The 19,427-nt window shown below is 42.4% G+C and overlaps 1 protein-coding gene across 1 annotated transcript in view; it reads left to right on the top strand.

The window, feature by feature from the left end:
- LOC139576550 (zinc finger matrin-type protein 4-like) overlaps positions 1 to 15,831 on the top strand; it is a 151,134-nt gene extending 135,303 nt beyond the window's left edge. Inside the window, exon 7 of the mRNA XM_071402764.1 lies at positions 13,252 to 15,831. Coding sequence (XP_071258865.1) covers positions 13,252 to 13,279 — 28 coding nt within the window. The 3' untranslated portion in view covers positions 13,280 to 15,831. The remainder of the gene's footprint in view (positions 1 to 13,251) is intronic.
- The last annotated feature ends 3,596 nt before the right edge of the window (positions 15,832 to 19,427 follow it).

Raw genomic sequence — 19,427 nt, forward strand, 5'->3', positions numbered from 1 at the left:
CATTGTTCCAACCTAGATCATGGGCAGACAAGCTGTAAACAGGCTTTTATGTGTTGATGTGTTCACCTTCACAACAATATCAACATATGAATGTCATGATAGATTGTGGGCACAGGAGGCTGCTTAGTGGAGGATGGCTCATAATAATTGCTGGAATGGAGTGAGTGGAATGGTATCACACACATGGAAACCATATGGAAACCATCTAACCATTACCATGAACCCATCCTTCCCAATTAAGGTGCCACCGGCCGCCTGTGATTGTGGGGGCTGTGTAGCTGTTTCTTAGGGTCACAGTCAGAGCCTGTAGTTGTGCGTTAACAGAGCGTGAAATGGTCTCTGCTGTGTAATGTTATCCTCCACCGCCAGAGATAGAGACGCAGAGCGACCAGTCTGGGAAACACGAGTCCCGAACACAACGTGGCTGTAATAGCGTTACGAGACGAGGCGGGGGGGGGGGGGGGGGGGCGTTGTGGGAGCGAGACCCATCCCTCAGCCCTGTGCTCCTTCGCTGCTCCACTATCACTAGGTCAAGTCAAGCAGACGGCCTCGTTACCATGCCATCACCGATCCCTTGGCACGTCATCCATCAACGCCCAACCATCAACGCCCAACCATCCCCATTCCATGCTGCTCGCTTGCACTCTTCCCTGTTCACCCCCCCCCCATCTCTCTCCACCATCCCAGTACTCACGAATGAGTCTGCGGTGGGTGGGAGGATGAGTCTGGCAGTTTGAACGTTGGTGCAGTGATTTGTTATCGCTGCTCTCGTTTCCCGCGTGGACTCAACCGACCGTCCACAGAAAGAAAGCTGATTAATATATGATGTGATGGATGGTTCACCTCTCAGGTTTGACACACCAGCCATTCCAACATGTGGCACCGGTCAGACAATTATGTGAAATACATGAATTATTCAGCCTAACAATAATCCATACATCTAACTGTATAGGGTGTTTCCCAAATGGGACCTGACTGCCTATGCAGTGCACTACCGTTGAGCAGGGCCCGTCTCCTGTCAAAAGTAGTGCACTATATAGGGAATAGGGTGCCCTTTGGGACTCACTGTAGTGTATATCTCTGACATTCAAGACAATTGGTTGGCCTGCTACTGTAGCTGTGGCAGCCATGCTCCCTGCATGGTGTTTTCACAATGGGAATTCAGATTGTGGAAATAATAACGTTTCAATAATTCATGAGATATACCTCCTTTTAGATTGAGGTTGAAGTATTATTAACCTCTTTTTTTGTTTCCATTGGGGATTCCTCTCTAATGTCATGTATAAAACAGACAAGATTAGACTTCTGCGGCGTAGTTTCATCTTATCCATGTAGATGTCTTTGAGTTGATTACTGACACAGTATAGCAGACTGACTTGGTGTAGATTTTATGCTTGGGTTGGTATTCCACTGAAGTGACTGTATGTTTTTGTGACAGGGGGAAAGGGCTTTACTGTGTGTAGTCTGTGTGTCCTCTGCTATGCACCGTGGCCATAAAACCTAATGCATTCAACAGCTGAAATCCAGCCGTTAAAACTGTCAAACAAAGGCAGCTTGATTTATTCTGTTTATCCTGGTGCCTTGTGCTGTACTGAGCCTGGGACATGAAACAGAATGGAACAGTATGAGAGTGGCAGTGTTTGGGTATCCTCTCCCACCTGCTTCTCCCTAGTCACACATACTGATACTGCTGCCGTCTCTCTCTCTCTTTCCCCATTTCCGCTGTCCCCCGCGGTCACAAAGATAGAGGTGGTGGGTAGGTAGGTATGCTTTTATCCAGACCCCCCCCAGCACACTTGCTACTCAGTGTACTCACACACCCCACACTCCCCTGGAGACAGACCCCCCTGTCTGACATCTCTTTGAATTCTACCTCTCCTCCATTCCTCCTCTTTCTTTGCACTGTGACGACCAATTTACCACCAATATCATGTCCCACTTTCCACACAAACACAATCATCACTGTTTTGTCATTTCTGATCCTCTGTTCACAAAGGAAACCTTTATTCCCTTGTCTTAGAAAATAAAAATGATTCATTCACACTCAAGAACAGTCCAAAAAGAAAAGGGTAGGGGGGGACTTTATTATATACAGTGATCCCTCGCCACTTCGCGGTTCACTTATCGCGGATTCGCTATTTCGCGGATTTTCATAATGCATTTTTTTTTTTTTTTGGTGCATTGTGCTCTGCATTCTGATTCGCTAAAAACTCACTCCCGCTTCTTGTATCAAAACATGCTACGAATTGTGCTATCATTTTGTCGTCTCGTGCAGTTATGTGTACGTACATAAAACAGCTTGGCAAATTTACATTAAGTTGGCCAAATTATCTTGTAATTTCGAACATCTCCTAAACCCATAATGTCGACGAAACGGCCTACACGTGAGTCACTGTATTTGTATACATGTAATAGTTGCTAATTGTAAAAAAAAAAAAAAAATCTATTTCGCGGATTTCACTTATCGCGGGTCATTTTCGGAACGTAACCCCCGCGATAAACGAGGGATTACTGTATATAACAATAGAGGCCTTACATTCTTTTTGGCAGAATATTAGCTTTTTTCCTATATCCGATCTATGGTGGGAAAAGTTGCTTTCGCAGAGAACAAACAACCCCAAGTTATAACAGACTAATATTTGTCTTCTTTATAGTCTCAGCTTGGCATTAACATCAGTCAAGGCCATCATTCCCAATATAAAGGTAATGCCACACAGACATAGAACTGTAGGATGTGAAAGGCAGTTGTGTGTGTTTGTACATGAAAGGTCAAATGATTTCTCTAGGAAACTTCAATTTCAGCCTTCTATTTATGGGGCGACATGAAAATACAGTATCATAGACTGATGGATTAATTGAGATGCACCCTTATTCTGTCCCCCCTCTCTCTTTCTCTCTCTCTCCCCCTCTTACTGCTGCCCCCAACTCACTCTCCTCCCTCTCTCTTTCTTTCTCTCTCTCTCCCCCTCTTACTGCTGCCCCCAACTCATTCTCTCTCTCTCTCTCTCTCTCTCTCCCCCTCTTACTGCTGCCCCCAACTCAGTCTCTCTCTCTCTCTCTCTCTCTCTCTCTCTCTCTCTCTCTCTCTCTCTCTCTCTCTCTCTCTCTCTCTCTCTCTCTCTCTCTCCCTCTTACTGCTGCCCCCAACCCAGTCTCTCTCTCTCTCTCTCTCTCTCTCTCTCCCCCTCTTACTGCTGCCCCCAACTCAGTCTCTCTCTCTCTCTCTCTCTCTCTCTCTCTCTCTCTCTCTCTCTCTCTCTCTCTCCCCCTCTTACTGCTGCCCCCAACTCAGTCTCTCTCTCTCTCTCTCTCTCTCTCTCTCTCTCTCTCTCTCTCTCTCCCCCTCTTACTGCTGCCCCCAACTCAGTCTCTCTCTCTCTCTCTCTCTCTCTCTCTCTCTCTCTCTCTCCCCCTCTTACTGCTGCCCCCAACTCAGTCTCTCTCTCTCTCTCTCTCTCTCTCCCCCTCTTACTGCTGCCCCCAACTCAGTCTCTCTCTCTCGCTCTCCCCCTCTTACTGCTGCCCCCAACTCAGTCTCTCTCTCTCTCTCTCTCCCCCTCTTACTGCTGCCCCCAACTCAGTCTCTCTCTCTCTCTCTCTCTCTCCCCCTCTTACTGCTGCCCCCAACTCAGTCTCTCTCTCTCTCTCTCTCTCTCCCCCTCTTACTGCTGCCCCCAACTCAGTCTCTCTCTCTCTCTCTCTCTCTCCCCCTCTTACTGCTGCCCCAACTCAGTCTCTCTCTCTCTCTCTCTCTCTCTCTCTCTCTCTCTCTCTCTCTCGCTCTCTCGCTCTCTCGCTCTCTCGCTCTCGCTCTCTCTCTCGCTCTCTCTCTCTCATATATATATATCAGTCAGTCAGTAGAGGATTTCCCAGAGAGGAACACATCCTCATGAGACACAATGATGCGTGCCACAAATCCCCAAACACTTAGAGTCAGACTGAAAGACCTGCTCCTCAAATCCTTCACGCACACATTCAAAAGAGCTATAGCAGCAGCACATGCATATATACAGTGACTTCAGAAAGTATTCATACCCCTTGACTTATTCCACATTTTGTTGTGTTACAGCCTGAATTTTAAAAAAAATCTCACCCATCTACACACAATACCCCATAATGACAAATTGTTTTTAGAAATGTTTGCACATTTATTGAAAATGAAGTACAGAAATAGTACAGCAATCTTCAAGTCTTTCCACAGATTTTCAATGGGATTCAAGTCTGGGCTTTGGCCGGGCCACTCAAGGACTTTCATATTATTGTTCTGAATCCATTCCAGTTGCTTTGGCTGTATGCTTGGGGTCATTGTCCTGTTGGAACGTAAGTATTTGCCCCAGTCTAAGGTCATTTGCACTCTGAAGCAGGTTAATTCATCAATGATTTGCCTGTATATGGCTCCGTTCATTGTTCCCTGTATGCTTACCAGTCTCCCAGTCCTTGCCGCTGAAAAGCAACCCATATAGCATGTTGCTATCACCACCATGCTTCACGGTAGGGAAGGTGTTAGATGGGTAATGAGCTGTGCCTGTTCTTTTCTCCAGACCTAGTGCTTTGCATTTTGGCCAAATGTTTCAATTTTAGTCTCATCAGACCACAGAATATTTTTGCCTTATGCTCTCAGAGTCTTTCAGGTGCCTTTTTGAAAACTCAAGGCCCAGATTGGTGAAGTGCTGTAGAGACTGTTGTCCTTCTGGCAGGTTCTTCCATCTCAGCCAAGGAACTCTGTAGTTCTGTCAGAGTGGTCATTGGGTTCTTGGTTACCTCCCTGACCAAGGTCTTTCTTGACCGGTTGCTCAGTTTGGTCGGCCAGCTCTAGGCAGAGTCTCGGTAGTAACATATTTTTTCAATTTCCCAATGATGGAGACCACTGTGCTCTTGGAAAGTTTAAACACTCTAGAAATTGGTTCATACCCTCCCCCAGATACAGTGGGGAGAACAAGTATTTGATACACTGCCGATTTTGCAGGTTTTCCTACTTATAAAGCATGTAGAGGTCTGTAATTTTTATCATAGGTACACTTCAACTGTGAAAGACGGAATCTACAAAAATCCAGAAAATCACATTGTATGATTCTTAAGTAATTAATTAGCATTTTTTTGCATGACATAAGTATTTGATACATCAGAAAAGCAGAACTTAATATTTGGTACAGAAACCTTTGTTTGCAATTACAGAGATCATACGTTTCCTGTAGTTCTTGACCAGGTTTGCACACACTGCAGCAGGGATTTTGGCCCACTCCTCCATACAGACCTTCTCCAGATCCTTCAGGTTTCGGGGCTGTCGCTGGGCAATACAGACTTTCAGCTCCCTCCAAAGATTTTCTATAGGGTTCAGGTCTGGAGACTGGCTAGGCCACTCCAGGACCTTGAGATGCTTCTGGCTGTGTGTTTCAGGTCGTTGTCATGCTGGAAGACCCAGCCACGACCCATCTTCAATGCTCTTACTGAGGGAAGAAGGTTGTTGGCCAAGATCTCGCGATACATGGCCCCATCCATCCTCCCCTCAATACGGTGCAGTCGTCCTGTCCCCTTTGCAGAAAAGCATCCCCAAAGAATGATGTTTCCACCTCCATGCTTCATGGTTGGGATGGTGTTCTTGGGGTTGTACTCATCCTTCTTCTTCCTCCAAACACGGCGAGTGGAGTTTAGACCAAAAACTATATTTTTGTCTCATCAGACCACATGAGCTTCTCCCATTCCTCCTCTGGATCATCCAGATGGTCATTGGCAAACTTCAGACGGGCCTGGACATGCGCTGGCTTGATGAGGGGGACCTTGCGTGCCCTGCAGAATTTTAATCCATGACGGCGTAGTGTGTTACTAATGGTTTCCTTTGAGACTGTGGTCCCAGCTCTCTTCAGGTCATTGTCCAGGTCCTGCCGTGTAGTTCTGGGCTGATCCCTCACCTTCCTCATGATCATTGATGCCCCACGAGATGAGATCTTGCATGGAGCCCCAGATCGAGGGTGATTGACCGTCATCTTGAACTTCTTCCATTTCTAATAATTGCGCCAACAGTTGTTGCCTTCTCACCAAGCTGCTTGCCTATTGTCCTGTAGCCCATCCCAGCCTTGTGCAGGTCTACACTTTTATCCCTGATGTCCACAGCTCTCTGGTCTTGTCCATTGTGGAGAGGTTGGAGTCTGTTTGATTGAGTGTGTGGACAGGTGTCTTTTATACAAGTAACGAGTTCAAACAGGTGCAGTTAACTTCTACCGAGTCAGAAACCCGGATCCGGGAGCACCCCCCACCCCCCACCAGTAAAAAAGCTGAATAGCATAGCTAGCATAGCGTCACAAGTAAATAGTAGCATCTAAATATCATTCAATCACAAGTCCAAGATACCAGATGAAAGATCCACTTCTTGTGAATCCAGCAATCATTTCTGATTTTTAAAATGTTGTACAGGGAAGACACAATATGTAAATCTATTAGCTAACCACGTTAGCAAAAGACACCATTTTTCTTTGTCCACCATTTTTTCTCTCCACCAGTAGCTATCACCAATTCGGCCAAATAAAGATATTGATAGCCACTAACCAAGAAAAAACCTCATCAGATGACAGTCTGATAACATATTTATTGTATAGGATAGTTTTTGTTAGAAAAATGTGCATATTTCAGGTAGAAATCATAGTTTACAATTGCACCCACCATCACAACTCGACTAGAATAAATACAGAGAGCAACGTGTATTACCAATTTACTCATCATAAAACATTTCATAAAAATAGACAAAGCATAGCAATGGAAAGACACAGATCTTGTGAATTCAGACAATATTTCAGATTTTCTAAGCGTTTTACAGCGAAAACACAATAAATCGTTATATTAGCATACCACATGTGCAAACGTTACCCCAGCATGAATCAAAGGCAAGGGGAGCGATAACGTTATGATCACCAAAATATATGAATTTTTTCACTAACCTTCTCAGAATTCTTCCGATGACACTCCTGTAACATCATATTACAAAATACATATAGAGTTTGTTCGAAAATGTGCATATTTAGCCACAAAAAAACGTGGTTATACAATGAGAATACTAGCAAAACTGCCCTGAAAATGTCGGGCGCTATATTTGAGAGTGATCTAGTCTAATCGATAGCTAATCATAAACTTGACTAAAAAATACAGGGTTGACAGGAATCGAAAGACAAATTAGTTCTTAATGCAATCGCTGACTTACATTTGTAAAATTATCCTTATTGTGCAATACCGGGTCCGCCAAGCGAAGCTACACATAACAAAATGGCGACATATGCGTTTAAAATTTTTCAACAGAACAGCGATTTATCATCATAAATAGTTCTTACTGTGAGCTGTTCTTCCATCAGTATCTTGGGCAATGTATCCTTTCTTGGGTCTAATCTTCTTTTGGTCGAAAGCTGTCCTCTTGTCCGTCGAAATGCCCACTAACGTTCGACCGGGACCCCGAAACGTGCCCGGCGCTTCAATGTGCATCACAAAGCAATGCCTCAAAATCGCACTAAACGGATATAAATTGCTATAAAACGGTTTAAATTAACTACCTTATGATGTTTTTAACACCTATAACGAGTAAAAACATGACCGGCGATATATAAGTGGCTAAACCAACGCTTGGAAAGAGAGAGAGTCCGACGTCCATCTTGCGTGAGGCGCAGCAGGAAAAGAACGGTACATCCGGTCTTTCGCGTTTTATACTGGCCCTGATTGCGCAATCGACTCCATTCAAATTGTCACCTCTTACTGACATCTAGAGGAAGGCATGGGCAGTGTTTGTATCCTCATAGGATTTACAGGGACTTTAAAACTGACCTGGGACCAGAGGCCAAAATTTCTGAAATCTCACTCCATATCAGGAAAAGTGCTGTAGAATGAGTTCTGTTTCACTCAGAGACATAATTCAAACGGCTATAGAAACTAGAGAGTGTTTTCTATCCAATAATAACTATAATATGCATATTGTACTAGCAAGAATTGAGTATGAGGCAGTTTAATTTGGAGACGATAAATGCTAATGTTGAAACAGCACCCCCTATATTGAGAAAAGGTTAATACAGGTCATGAGTGGAGAACAGGAGGGCTTCTTAAAGAAAAACTAACAGGTCTGTGAGAGCCGGAATTCTTACTGGTTGGTAGGTAATCAAATACTTATGTCATGCAATAAAATGCAAATTAATTACTTAAAAATCATACAATGTGATTTTCTGGATTTTTGTTTTAGATTCCGTCTCTCACAGTTGAAGTGTACCTATGATTAAAAAAATTACAGACCTCTACATGCTTTGTAAGTAGGAAAACCTGCAAAATCGGCAGTGTATCAAATACTTCTCCCCACTGTATATGGTTCATCACAATTCTATCTCGAGACCTACGGACAGTTCCTTGGACTTCATGGTATAGCTTCTGCTCTGACATGCACTGTCAACTGTGGGACCTAATATAGACAGGTGTGTTTCTTTCTAAATCCTGTCCGAACAATTGAATTGGGCACAGGTGGATCCATATCAAGTTGTAGTGACATCTCAAGGATGATCAATGGAAATTGGATGTACCTGAGCTCAATTTGGACTGTCATAGCAAAGGGGTGTGAATACTTGTCTAAATGAGATATTTCCATATTTCATTTTAAATAACTTTGCTAACATTTCTAAAAACAAGTTTTCGCTTCGTCATTACGAGGTATTTTGATGGCAAAAGAACCACAACAATTTCATCCATTTTAAATTCAGGCTGTAACATGTGGAATAAGTGAAGGGGGTATGAATACTTTCTGAAGGCACTGTGTAAGCTTGCATGTGTCTTCAACGCAGAAACGCTCCTTAATCGGGATTGACATGCCATCTCATTAAAATGCAAGAGCATTTCAGTCTGTTCAAAGGTTTATAGGCTAGCAATGTGAATCTGCTGGTTGCAGGCATCAGGCATCATTGCTGCAATATTTTGAGACTGACAGTGCAACCGCAGAGTATTTGCAGAACTGATTAAATAGGGTGGGAGAAAATGTGAGCAGTAGGCTATTTGTTTGGACCGGGGCAGACAACAGGCCCTGTCTCAATGGCAGCATAAACGACCATATGGACAGTCCTGGAGAGAACACTTTACCAACATAAATCTGGCAACCGTATCGAGCTGCTGCTTAGCAGCTGCAGAAATGCCTGGAGGGGTGGCAGAGGCAATTGATGGCCGTCTGAGGATGAGGCTGCTGACTGCTTCCAGCACTGGGAAGTAGAGTAGTGGCTTTGGGTTTGTTTTTTATGAAGGTGCTGGAATGCTAAAATATTGACCAACTACAATGCATTGTGTGCCGGAGCAGAAAACAGCTTGAGCGCCAGCGGGAAGAGGAGGAGGAAGGGAGGGTTATTTCCGAAGCCATCCTTCTCCAGTGATCGTCCCCTGTGTGATGGCTTCATGATTTATAATCATGCTCAGTCGGGGCTCCGCCGAGGCCCTCTCGTTTGGCACCGCCCGGTGTTGGTGAGATGCACCGATTAGAAGCTCAGTGGAGGGAGGTTTTGAAACCGCTTTACAGCTCTGTAAAAGTTAGATATCAACGAGCAGGCGGGGGCAGCTTGAGGGCATACCATCAAACAGGAGAGATTGAAGTACAAAGCATGAAAGAGGCAAAGCCACAGAGACATTCAACAGTCCAAACGGCGGCCACTCGACTCTTATGATTCAGCCTCATTTCCTCATTGACTTCCTAATTAATTCCCAATGCACACTGAGAAGGAGATAGCTAGGGGCCCAGTATTTGCTGCAGAATAGACACATGGTCTATCCCAAATGAGATCGGTCTGTACCAGCTCACCTGCTAATCCAAGCTGACATTCTTTCTCTCCACGCTTTACCATAAAAAGACCAGAGGGGAAACACATTAAGAACTTGTGTGTGATGTCCAATGCAGACATCTTATGGGTCTACCATCTAAAAGGGAAGATATGGAATATTTATTTTACAGCATTTAGTATGATGTAACTTGCCGGTATACTTTACAAATCTGGAGGACTGATGCAGTTTTGTAGACTGAAATTGTCTTGGACGGGCAAATTGTTCTTCTATAGCAACAAAACCAGGAGTATCATAAGCTGCAACATAGTAAGAAGAAGGGAGGCATTTTATCACGGGGGGAATTAACTTCAAAGGGACTGAGAATGTCCATGTGAAATATAGGCATGAAGATAAATAATGCATGGCTAATGCCTCCACCAGAGTAATGTGCTGACAGAATTTGTCACACACTTTATGAATACATAAGTTGTGTGTTCGCCACCACGTGGTTAAGGTCACTGCACTCAGATGGTGTGGTTTCTGTTTGCCATTGCACCAAGCGAAACTATGTAACTTGCACTCGCTTCACGGTAAATTCATTATGAGGCCGTTTGCCTTCAGAGGGAAAATAGGGGAGGCTTGATATTGCTCCTGGAAAATGTCATTTTCCTGTCTCTGACTGACTTGAAGGATGTGGTAGTGGAGAGGGGGTTAAGATCGAATGGAGGGCTGGAAGCTGTGCAGATAGTCTCACTGCGGTCCTAAAAGCTTTTCCTGCGGTCAGTTTTTGGGAGGATGCGTCTTTAAAAGCTGTCATTTTGATGGAGATGACAGCAGACAGCAGCAGCTCCATCAGCAGGAGGCTCAGACACACTATGTGGTTTTTTTTGGAGAGCGGCAGGTGACTCCATAGTAGGTGTTGCCACTAACAACACAGGACCCTTTTCAGACTCATCACAGAGTGGCCTTTCTTGGCTGGGCTTCTGTCAACGACTTACAGAACTGTTGTGCTCGAGAGAAAATGCTCAAATCAGCTGAAATATGTTTTCATCTAAAATGTCAGAATGGTTCTTGGATATGGTTTTCTCCTGCGGGGACTATATCGTTTTACATTGAGACTTTGTTGTATTGTGTTCTCTTGATTTACTCAGCTGGTTACTGTTTACGTCTATCTCTGAGACCCATTGGCTTTAAATTTAGGCTGTCAGTACACTATCAGTTGTCTCATTATTGTACTCTGTAATTATGTAGTTAATTAGACCAATTGAACTATGCTCCAATAGTACTGAGTCCAAAGCAAGGAGAAACTGTAATGTCTGAACATTGGTTGAAAAATAAATACGTACCTGCACGGTGTTTGATGCACACATTGTTTATTGAGTGCAACGTTGGGTTTTATACCAAATACGAACACATTTAACTCTCTGGATGTGTATACACTGTGTTTGAACTGAACAGCAAATTCAAATTTCTCATGTGACATCATTTGGCCTACAAAATCACGGCTGCGTGTTTTCACTTATGGAATTATGAAAAACTGATCCGGAATATGTTGTAGTTAGTCAGGTTTTAACGTGATGTAAAATAGGCGGATGAGCCACATTCATACGAGTGAAAGGCTCCGTCGATCAAGAGAACCCCTCTAATGAAAACAAAATGATAAATACGCCTGGCCTTTGAGTGGAATAAATTCAGATCTGCTGGCGTGCTGAGAATATGTTCATTTTCCTCTGTTTGATGGAACTGCTTTCTGTCTCCAAAGAGAGACCTTCCAATGTTGCTTTATTTCTCACCTTAGCACAGTGAATGTTGCATTAATCTCACTCATCCGTTTCAATCCCCCGCCTCCCCTTTGCTTATATTATTGTGTGTGTGTGTGTGTGTGTGTGTGTGTGTGTGTGTGTGTGTGTGTGTGTGTGTGTGTGTGTGTGTGTGTGTGTGTGTGTGTGTGTGTGTGTGTGTGTGTGTGTGTGTGTGTGTGTGTAAGTGCGTGCGTGCGTGCGTGCGTGCGTGCGTGCGTGCGTGCGTGCGTGCGTGCGTGCGTGCGTGCGTGCGTGCGTGCGTGCGTGCGTGCGTGCGCGCGCACGCCTGTGTCTGCATGTGCCTGTGTCTACATCTGCTCTGCATGCCGGTGTTCATGCACTTGTGTGTGTGCGAGGGTGCTGATGTGTGTGGGTGCTTCAGTGTGTGTGTGTGTGGACTAAGGCCTATGCAGGTCTGATACATTAGCCTTTTATGGTGGAATTATTCAGAACTAATGTGACTGGATGGGGCCTGCTCTTCTGCTGCTGCTCTAGTCCTCTAGAGAATCATTCAGCAGGATGTTCATTTCACACTGCACACTGTTTACTCCCTCTGCTAGGTTTACCTGGAGTCAACATAGAAACCCCTAAATGCAAGTCAGGGAATCGATTAATTGAACAAATAATTCTTGCACATTAACTACTGTCTAACCTACAGTGCAAGAGCCAATGAGGGTTAAGACAACTGTTTTAGAAACTGTTTTGGTAATCTATTGGCTCAAAATAAGCAATAGGTTACACCTGCACATGAACTACTGTATGTTCCCATAAATGACACACCTAACTGTGTATCGTCCTCTGTATATTACCTTGGTGGAATGTAATCTACATCTACACACACACACACCAAAAGTGTCCAAAGCATCATCAGACCTTTACTGCATTAACGACGGCAGTTACAACGGGTGTGCTTACGTTATGTTAGTAAATAGCCATGTTTTGGCACTCTCGCAGCCATGCAGCAACACACACAATCCTCATTATTATTCTGCTGTAAGACTATCTACAGCACGTCTGACTATTAGATGTGAATTGGTTGTCATGTTTTGAGAACAGTCATCCCTGTATTAAGTGAGGTATAATTGATCCAAGACCGGGAGAGAACTGGGAGAGGCGTCTCCGACTGTGATTGTGTGATGATAAACCATTAGATAAGACCTTCAGTCGACGTGGCGATGTCCTGGACATGCTATAGAACCTGGCGCTCCGCACCTCTTCAATCACAACAGAAAGGGGATTAGATGTTGGCCACTCTAAGTGTCATAATCAAGCTCCGGGTGCTTTGTTGAGCACATGACAAACGAGAGCATAAAGTCATGCGGTGCGTGAAGTATAGGAGACAGAAATGAGAAAGCGTAGCGAGGAAGGTTTTACATTCAGTCCGGAGAAGCCAAGGCTGTTTAGACGTCCTTATACTTTAACTGCCCTCTTCTCCTGGTTGTACTGTAGATGGTCTCCTTATCGTTGATGTTATATTATTGATCTTATCAGGATCATTTCATCTTCACCGCTGGTTTATTTTATTGGTTGAGATATGTTTGACTTTTTACCTTTGCATAACAATAACATCTCTCTCCCTCCTCTCTCTCACTCCCCCTCTCTCTCTCCCACCCGGTCTCTTTCTCTCCCCCTCTCTCTATCCCCACTCTTTCTTTCCTTCTCTCTCTCTCTCTCCTTCTTTCTCTTGCAGCCTGAAGAATCAGATATGTGTCCAGTGAATCTTGAAGAACAAAACAAACCATTTGATTGATGTCAGACAAGCTGTGTTCAGCTTGCCCCAATTTTTCTGCCTCTGCCCTGCTTTCTCTCTCTACCACACAAACACACACACACACTCTATCTCTGTCTCTCTCCGTTGCCCTGCTAGCATACAATAGGAGAGCACATTTTTCGTTTTTAAATGCTTCAGCTCCACAGCATCTGTCTCACCTGTCAACTTAAGGCTTCTGCAGAACTCTTGTCATTTTGGCCATGTGATAATCGACATTCCACAGATTCTGCATTTCACACCAACATATTCTCAGTACTTTTAAAGACAATGGTCGACGAGAATAAAAGTGGATCCAGCAAAGGGACAGTCCCCTCAATGCATGATGAAATGAACGACCTGCAACTTCATGCTAACTATGCTTTTGCTTTAGTTGTAAGTGGTTAGAGAGAGGAAGACTCTCAATGGCATTTTGGCTTGAGTAATAAAGTGTTTTTTGTATTTTACCTGAAATAGAATATGTATAAGAGAACTGATATATAAGTAATGTATTGTTTTTTATCTTATTTATGAGTAATTCATTTTATTTTTAAAATGTATTTTGCCCTCAGACTGTTTTTTTCCTTTAGAATAATGTATAATAATATAGTAATGTTTGGGTCTATGCTATATATTCCCATCTAATCTCACAGTAACATAATATCCCTGGTGGACAAGTTGGCAATAATAATGACAGTTTGTACAATGTCATTGAACATAATGGCATGGTGCACAAGTTGCTTTATATATAATACAGTAAAAGATTTTCATAATGTTTACAATTTGAATCTGAGCTGATTTATCTGCAGCTCTAGTAGTCCTGGAAGGAGACCCTAAATAGGGGATCTACAGGTAACTGTCAAAATAAAGGAAACACAATAAGGTATATTGAAAGCAGGTGTATTGAAAGCAGGTGCTTCCAAACACCTGTGGTTCCTTGGTTAATTAAGCAATTAAAATCCCATCATGCTTAGGGTCATATATAAAATGCCTAGTTGCCCATTATTTTTGGCTAATTAACCCAGGAACCACAGTGACTTTGAAAGAGGGGTTTCAAAGGAGCATAGGGGGTTTAAAGGTGTGTGTGTGCGTGTGTCAGTCACCAGATCTCAACCCAATTGAACACGTATGGGACATGAGGGAATTCCTCATTGAGTTCTAGACACTTGTAGAATCTATGCCAAGGCACATTAAAGCTGTTCTGGCAGCTCGTGGTGGACCAACACCCTATTAAAACACTATGTTGGCGTTTCCTTTATTTTGGCGGTTACCTGTATGTTGTCAGTGTTCCAGGTATAAACATGTGTTCTCTGTTCCTCCATGTGGTTTGAGGTTCAAATGTGGCCTTCGTCTCAGGGAGGTCCCATTGATTACTATTGTCCAGATTTATGATTCAGATTCATGATTCAACAAAACTGTTCAAAAAATGTGTTCACTGAATTCATTCCAATAGAGCCTTTTAGAATGTGTTAGTATTACAGCCAGTTACAGTCGATTTGAATCAAACCATGTTATTCTGTAATGGTGTAAAACATTGCTGTTATGATGATGATGATGTCTTATTCAGAAATTGAGAGTATTTAAAAAGCAATCCAACTTTAATATACAACCTTATCTCAACCTTCTGTAGCAACTCTTTCATTCTAATAGTTATAAGAACAGTAAAGCTATGTTATGACAGTGGCTGGTGTTGCCATACATTTGACTTAACCAGAGTTTGGTGGTAAAACAGAACTACTAAGCAGGTGTTCTAGTTTGATTTTTTTTTTGTTCTTACTGTTGTAAATTAAGCAGTTTATTTGTAATTGGGAAAGCAGATGTATCTGTATACAGACATAAGAGTTATTTATTATCCTGTCAGTACAGTGCAGTCAGTGTCTGTCGACAGCAAAAACGTGTTTGATCAATAGCCTTGATAAATGTGTTAACAGGTATTTTTGTGTGCTAATTTATGAATAACTGATCTGTTTGTTTTTAAATGAGCAATGTCTGGAATTGTTAAACCAATTGAAACCAACCCTTCTCCTCCCTTTTTAATTTGTTTTAGATGACTTCAGACATTTTGGATTTACTGCTTACACATAAAAAAAAAACACATCTAAGCATTTTCATGCATCTTAGAGAGATGGAGTGAGAAATTCTAAAACAAACGACAAATCTTCCTGAACTGAACATTAACTGAAGCTGGCTCAACTCAGAGCCATCCGCCTTGTGAGATGCCACAGGCAAAAAAAAATACAATAATGTATAAAGTGTTTTTAATATTACAAACGACTTAAGATGTGCATGAATGATTTACTAATTAATGAAACTATCCGTCTCAGATCCACTGAATTTCTTTGCTCAGACCAAGTCATAACGTTGCATTCTGCCCAACTTTGCATTGGATCTGGTGTCTCTTCCCTTGATCTCCAGGGGAACTCCACGTCTCATACACCCCTACTCCCTTTGTGCTCTCTCTCTCTAGGTTATGTACTCTACGGTGTCTGAAAAACAATAAAAGACACTTGCAACTATACTATACCACCTGTCCAGTCGTGTTGCTTTGTTCTGTCTATATTTTCCTCCGAGCTCGCATTCTCATCCCCAAAGTCAACATGCCCAATTCCTCAATGGAAAGTCAATTGTTCCTTCTCCAAGTCTTCCCCTGCTGTCTTTCCACATACATTACCAGTCAAAAGTTTGGACACACCTAATCATTCAAGGGTTTTTCTTTATTTTACTATTTTCTACATTGTAGAATAATAGTGAAGACATCAAAACGTTGAAATAACACATATGGAATCATGTAGTAACCAAAAATGGGTTAAACAAATCAAAATATATTTTAGATTTTAGATTCTTCAAAGTAGCCACCCTTGGCCTTGATGACAGCTTTGCAAACTCTTGGCATTCTCTCAACCAGCTTTACCTGGAATGCATTTCCAACAGTCTTGAAGGAGTTCCCACATATGCTGAGCACTTGTTGACTGCTTTTCCTTCACTCTGCAGTCCAACTCATCTCAAACCATCTCAATTGGGTTGAGGTCAGGTGATTGTGGAGGCCAGGTAATCTGATAAAGCACTCCATCACTCTCCTTCTTGGTCAAATAGCCCTTACACAACCTTGGAGGTGTGTTGGGTCATTGTCCTGTTGAAAATAAATTATATTCCCAATAATTGCAAACCAGATGGGATGGCGTATCGCTGCAGAATGCTATGATAACCATGCTGGTTAAGTGTGCCTAGAATTCTAAATAAATCACGGATAGACTCACCAGCAAAGCAGCCCCACACCATCACACCTCCTCCTCCATGCTTCACGATGGGAACTACACATGCAGAGATCATCCGTTAACCTACTCTGCGTCTCATAAAGACAAGGTGGTTGGAACCAAAGATCGCAAATTTGGACTCATCAGACCAAAGGACGAATTTCCACCGGTCTAATTTCCATTGCACATGTTTCTTGGCCCTTGCAAGTCTCTTCTCTTATTGGTGTCCTTTAGTAGTGGTTTCTTTGCAGCAATCCAACAATGAAGGCCTGATTCATACAGTCTCCTCTGAACAGTTGATGTTGAGATGTGTCTGGTATTTGAACTCTGTGAAGCATTTATTTGGGCTGCAATTTCTGAGGCTGGTAACTCTACTGAACTTATCCTCTGCAGCAGAGGTAACTCTGGGTCTTCCTTTCCTGTGGCGGTCCTCATGAGAGCCAGTTTCATCATAGTGCTTGATGGTTTTTGACCGAATTGACTGACGTCCATGTCTTAAAGTAATGATGTACTGTCATTTCTCTTTGCTTATTTGAGTTGTTCTTGCCATAATATGGACTTGGTCTTTTACCAAATAGGGCTATCTTCTGTATACCACCCCTGCTGTGTCACAACACAACTGATTGGCTCAAACTCATTAAGAAGGAAAGAAATTCCACAAATTAACTTTTAACAAGGCACACTTATTAATTGATTCTAGGTGCATTGCATTCTAAGTGACTACCTCATTGAGAGAATGCCAAGAGTGTGCAAAGCTGTCATCAAGGCAAAGGGTGGCTACTTTGAAGAATCTCAAATATAAAATATATTTGGATTGTTTAACACTTTTTTAGTTCCACACATTCCAGATGATCCACGTGTGTTATTTCATAGTTTTGATGTCTTCGCTATTATTCTACAATGTAGAAAATAGTAAAAATAAAGAACAACCCTTGAATGAGTAGGTGTGTCCAAACTTTTGACTGGTACTGTATGTATTGGGAGAATTAACAGTGGGCAATAAGAATTACTACCGATCACATGTTTTTCACAGAGTAAGATACTTCTGTATGGAGGTGGTTGCATTCTACAGGGGAAATGTCATATTTTGGCCAAGTAACCAAAAATATAACATTATTTCTACAATGACATGAGTAACACTTGTTTCCCATCACCTGTAGAATCTCTAGAATCTCAATTGCCTCTGGTGAAATATCAGATGCCAAGCAACCTGGTCGTGTAAACTCTCAGGTTGTACATTTGACATTATATTTGTAATACCACAGATATATTTATCTGCTGTATGGTCTGCATAGAAACCTTTACACAACCATTGTGCAACATCTCCACAATGGTTGTGTAAAAAAAACTTTGTATCAGAACCATTTTGCCAAATGCTACCATCTAGAGCTGAGCAGAGACTTCGGTATGTCTGACTGAGTGAGCAGTTCAGATAAACCATTTCTCTATCTGCCGTTCCCCTTGATTGAAGTCAATCAGCTACAGCAGTGTTTTCCGACCCTGGTCCTCGAGGACCCCCAACAGTAAACATTTTCATTGTAGCCCTGGACAAACACACCTCATTCAACTCATTGGAGGGCTTGATGATTAGTTGACCATTTGAATCAGGTGTGCTTGTCCAGGGTTACAATAAAAATGTGTACCGTTGGGGGTCCTCGAGGACCAGGGTCGGGAAACACTGCACTACAGTGCTTTCAGAAAGTATTCATACGCCTTGACTTATACCACAAAATGTATTAAATATTTTAAAAAATCTCACCCATCTACACACAATACCCCATAATGACAAAGGGAAAACATGTTTTTAGAAATGTTTGTCAATGTATTAAAAATGAAATACAGAGATATTGAATTTACACAAGTATTCACACCCCTTAGTCAATACTTTGTAGAAGAGCCTTTGGCAGCGATTACAGCTGTGAGTCTTCGTGGGTAAATCTCTAAGAACTTTCCACACCTGGATTGTGCAACATTTGCCCATTGTTCTTATCAAATTCCTTCAAGCTCTGTCAAATTGGTTGTTGATCATTGCTAGACAACCATTTTCAGGTCTTGCCATAGATGTTCATGTACTGGAGATTTAAGTCAAAAGTGTAACTCGGCCCTTCGGGAACATTCACTGTTTTCTTGGTAAGCAACTTCAGTGTAGATTTGGCCTTGTATTTTTGTTTTTTTGTCCTGCTGAAAAGTGAATTCATCTCCCATTATCTGGTGGAAAGCAGACTGAAACAGGTTTTCCTCTAGGATTTTGGCTGTGCTTAGCTCCATTCCGTTTCCTTTTTAAACCTGATTACAAGCATACACATAACATGATGCACCCACCACTATGCTTGAAAATATGTAGAGTGGTACTCAGTAATGTGTTGTATTGGATTTGCCCCAAACATAACAATTTGTTTTCAGGGAAAAAAGTGAATTGCTTTGCCACATTTTTTGCAATATTACTTTAGTGCCTTGTTGCAAACAGGATGCATGTTTTTGTATATTTTTATTCAGTACAGGCTTCCTTCTTTTCACTCTGTCATTTAGGTTAGTATTCTGGAGTAACTACAATGTTGTTGATCCATCCTCAGTTTTCTCCTTTCACAGACAATACAATTCTGTAACTGTTTTAATAAAGTCACCGTTGGCCTCATGGTGAAATCCCTGCGCGGTTTCCTTCCTCTCTGGCAACTGAGTTAGGAAGGACTTCTCTATCTTTGTAGTGACTGGGTGTATTTATACACCATCCAAAGTGTAATGGATAACTTCACCATGCTCAAAGGTATATTCAATGTCAGCTTTTTTTTACCCATGTACCAATAGGTGCCCTTCTTTGTGGTTGAATTTGTGTTTGAAATTCAACTGAAGGACCTTACAGATACA

Source organism: Salvelinus alpinus, chromosome 5 (genome assembly GCF_045679555.1).
Source record: "Salvelinus alpinus chromosome 5, SLU_Salpinus.1, whole genome shotgun sequence".
Lineage (NCBI taxonomy): Eukaryota > Metazoa > Chordata > Actinopteri > Salmoniformes > Salmonidae > Salvelinus > Salvelinus alpinus.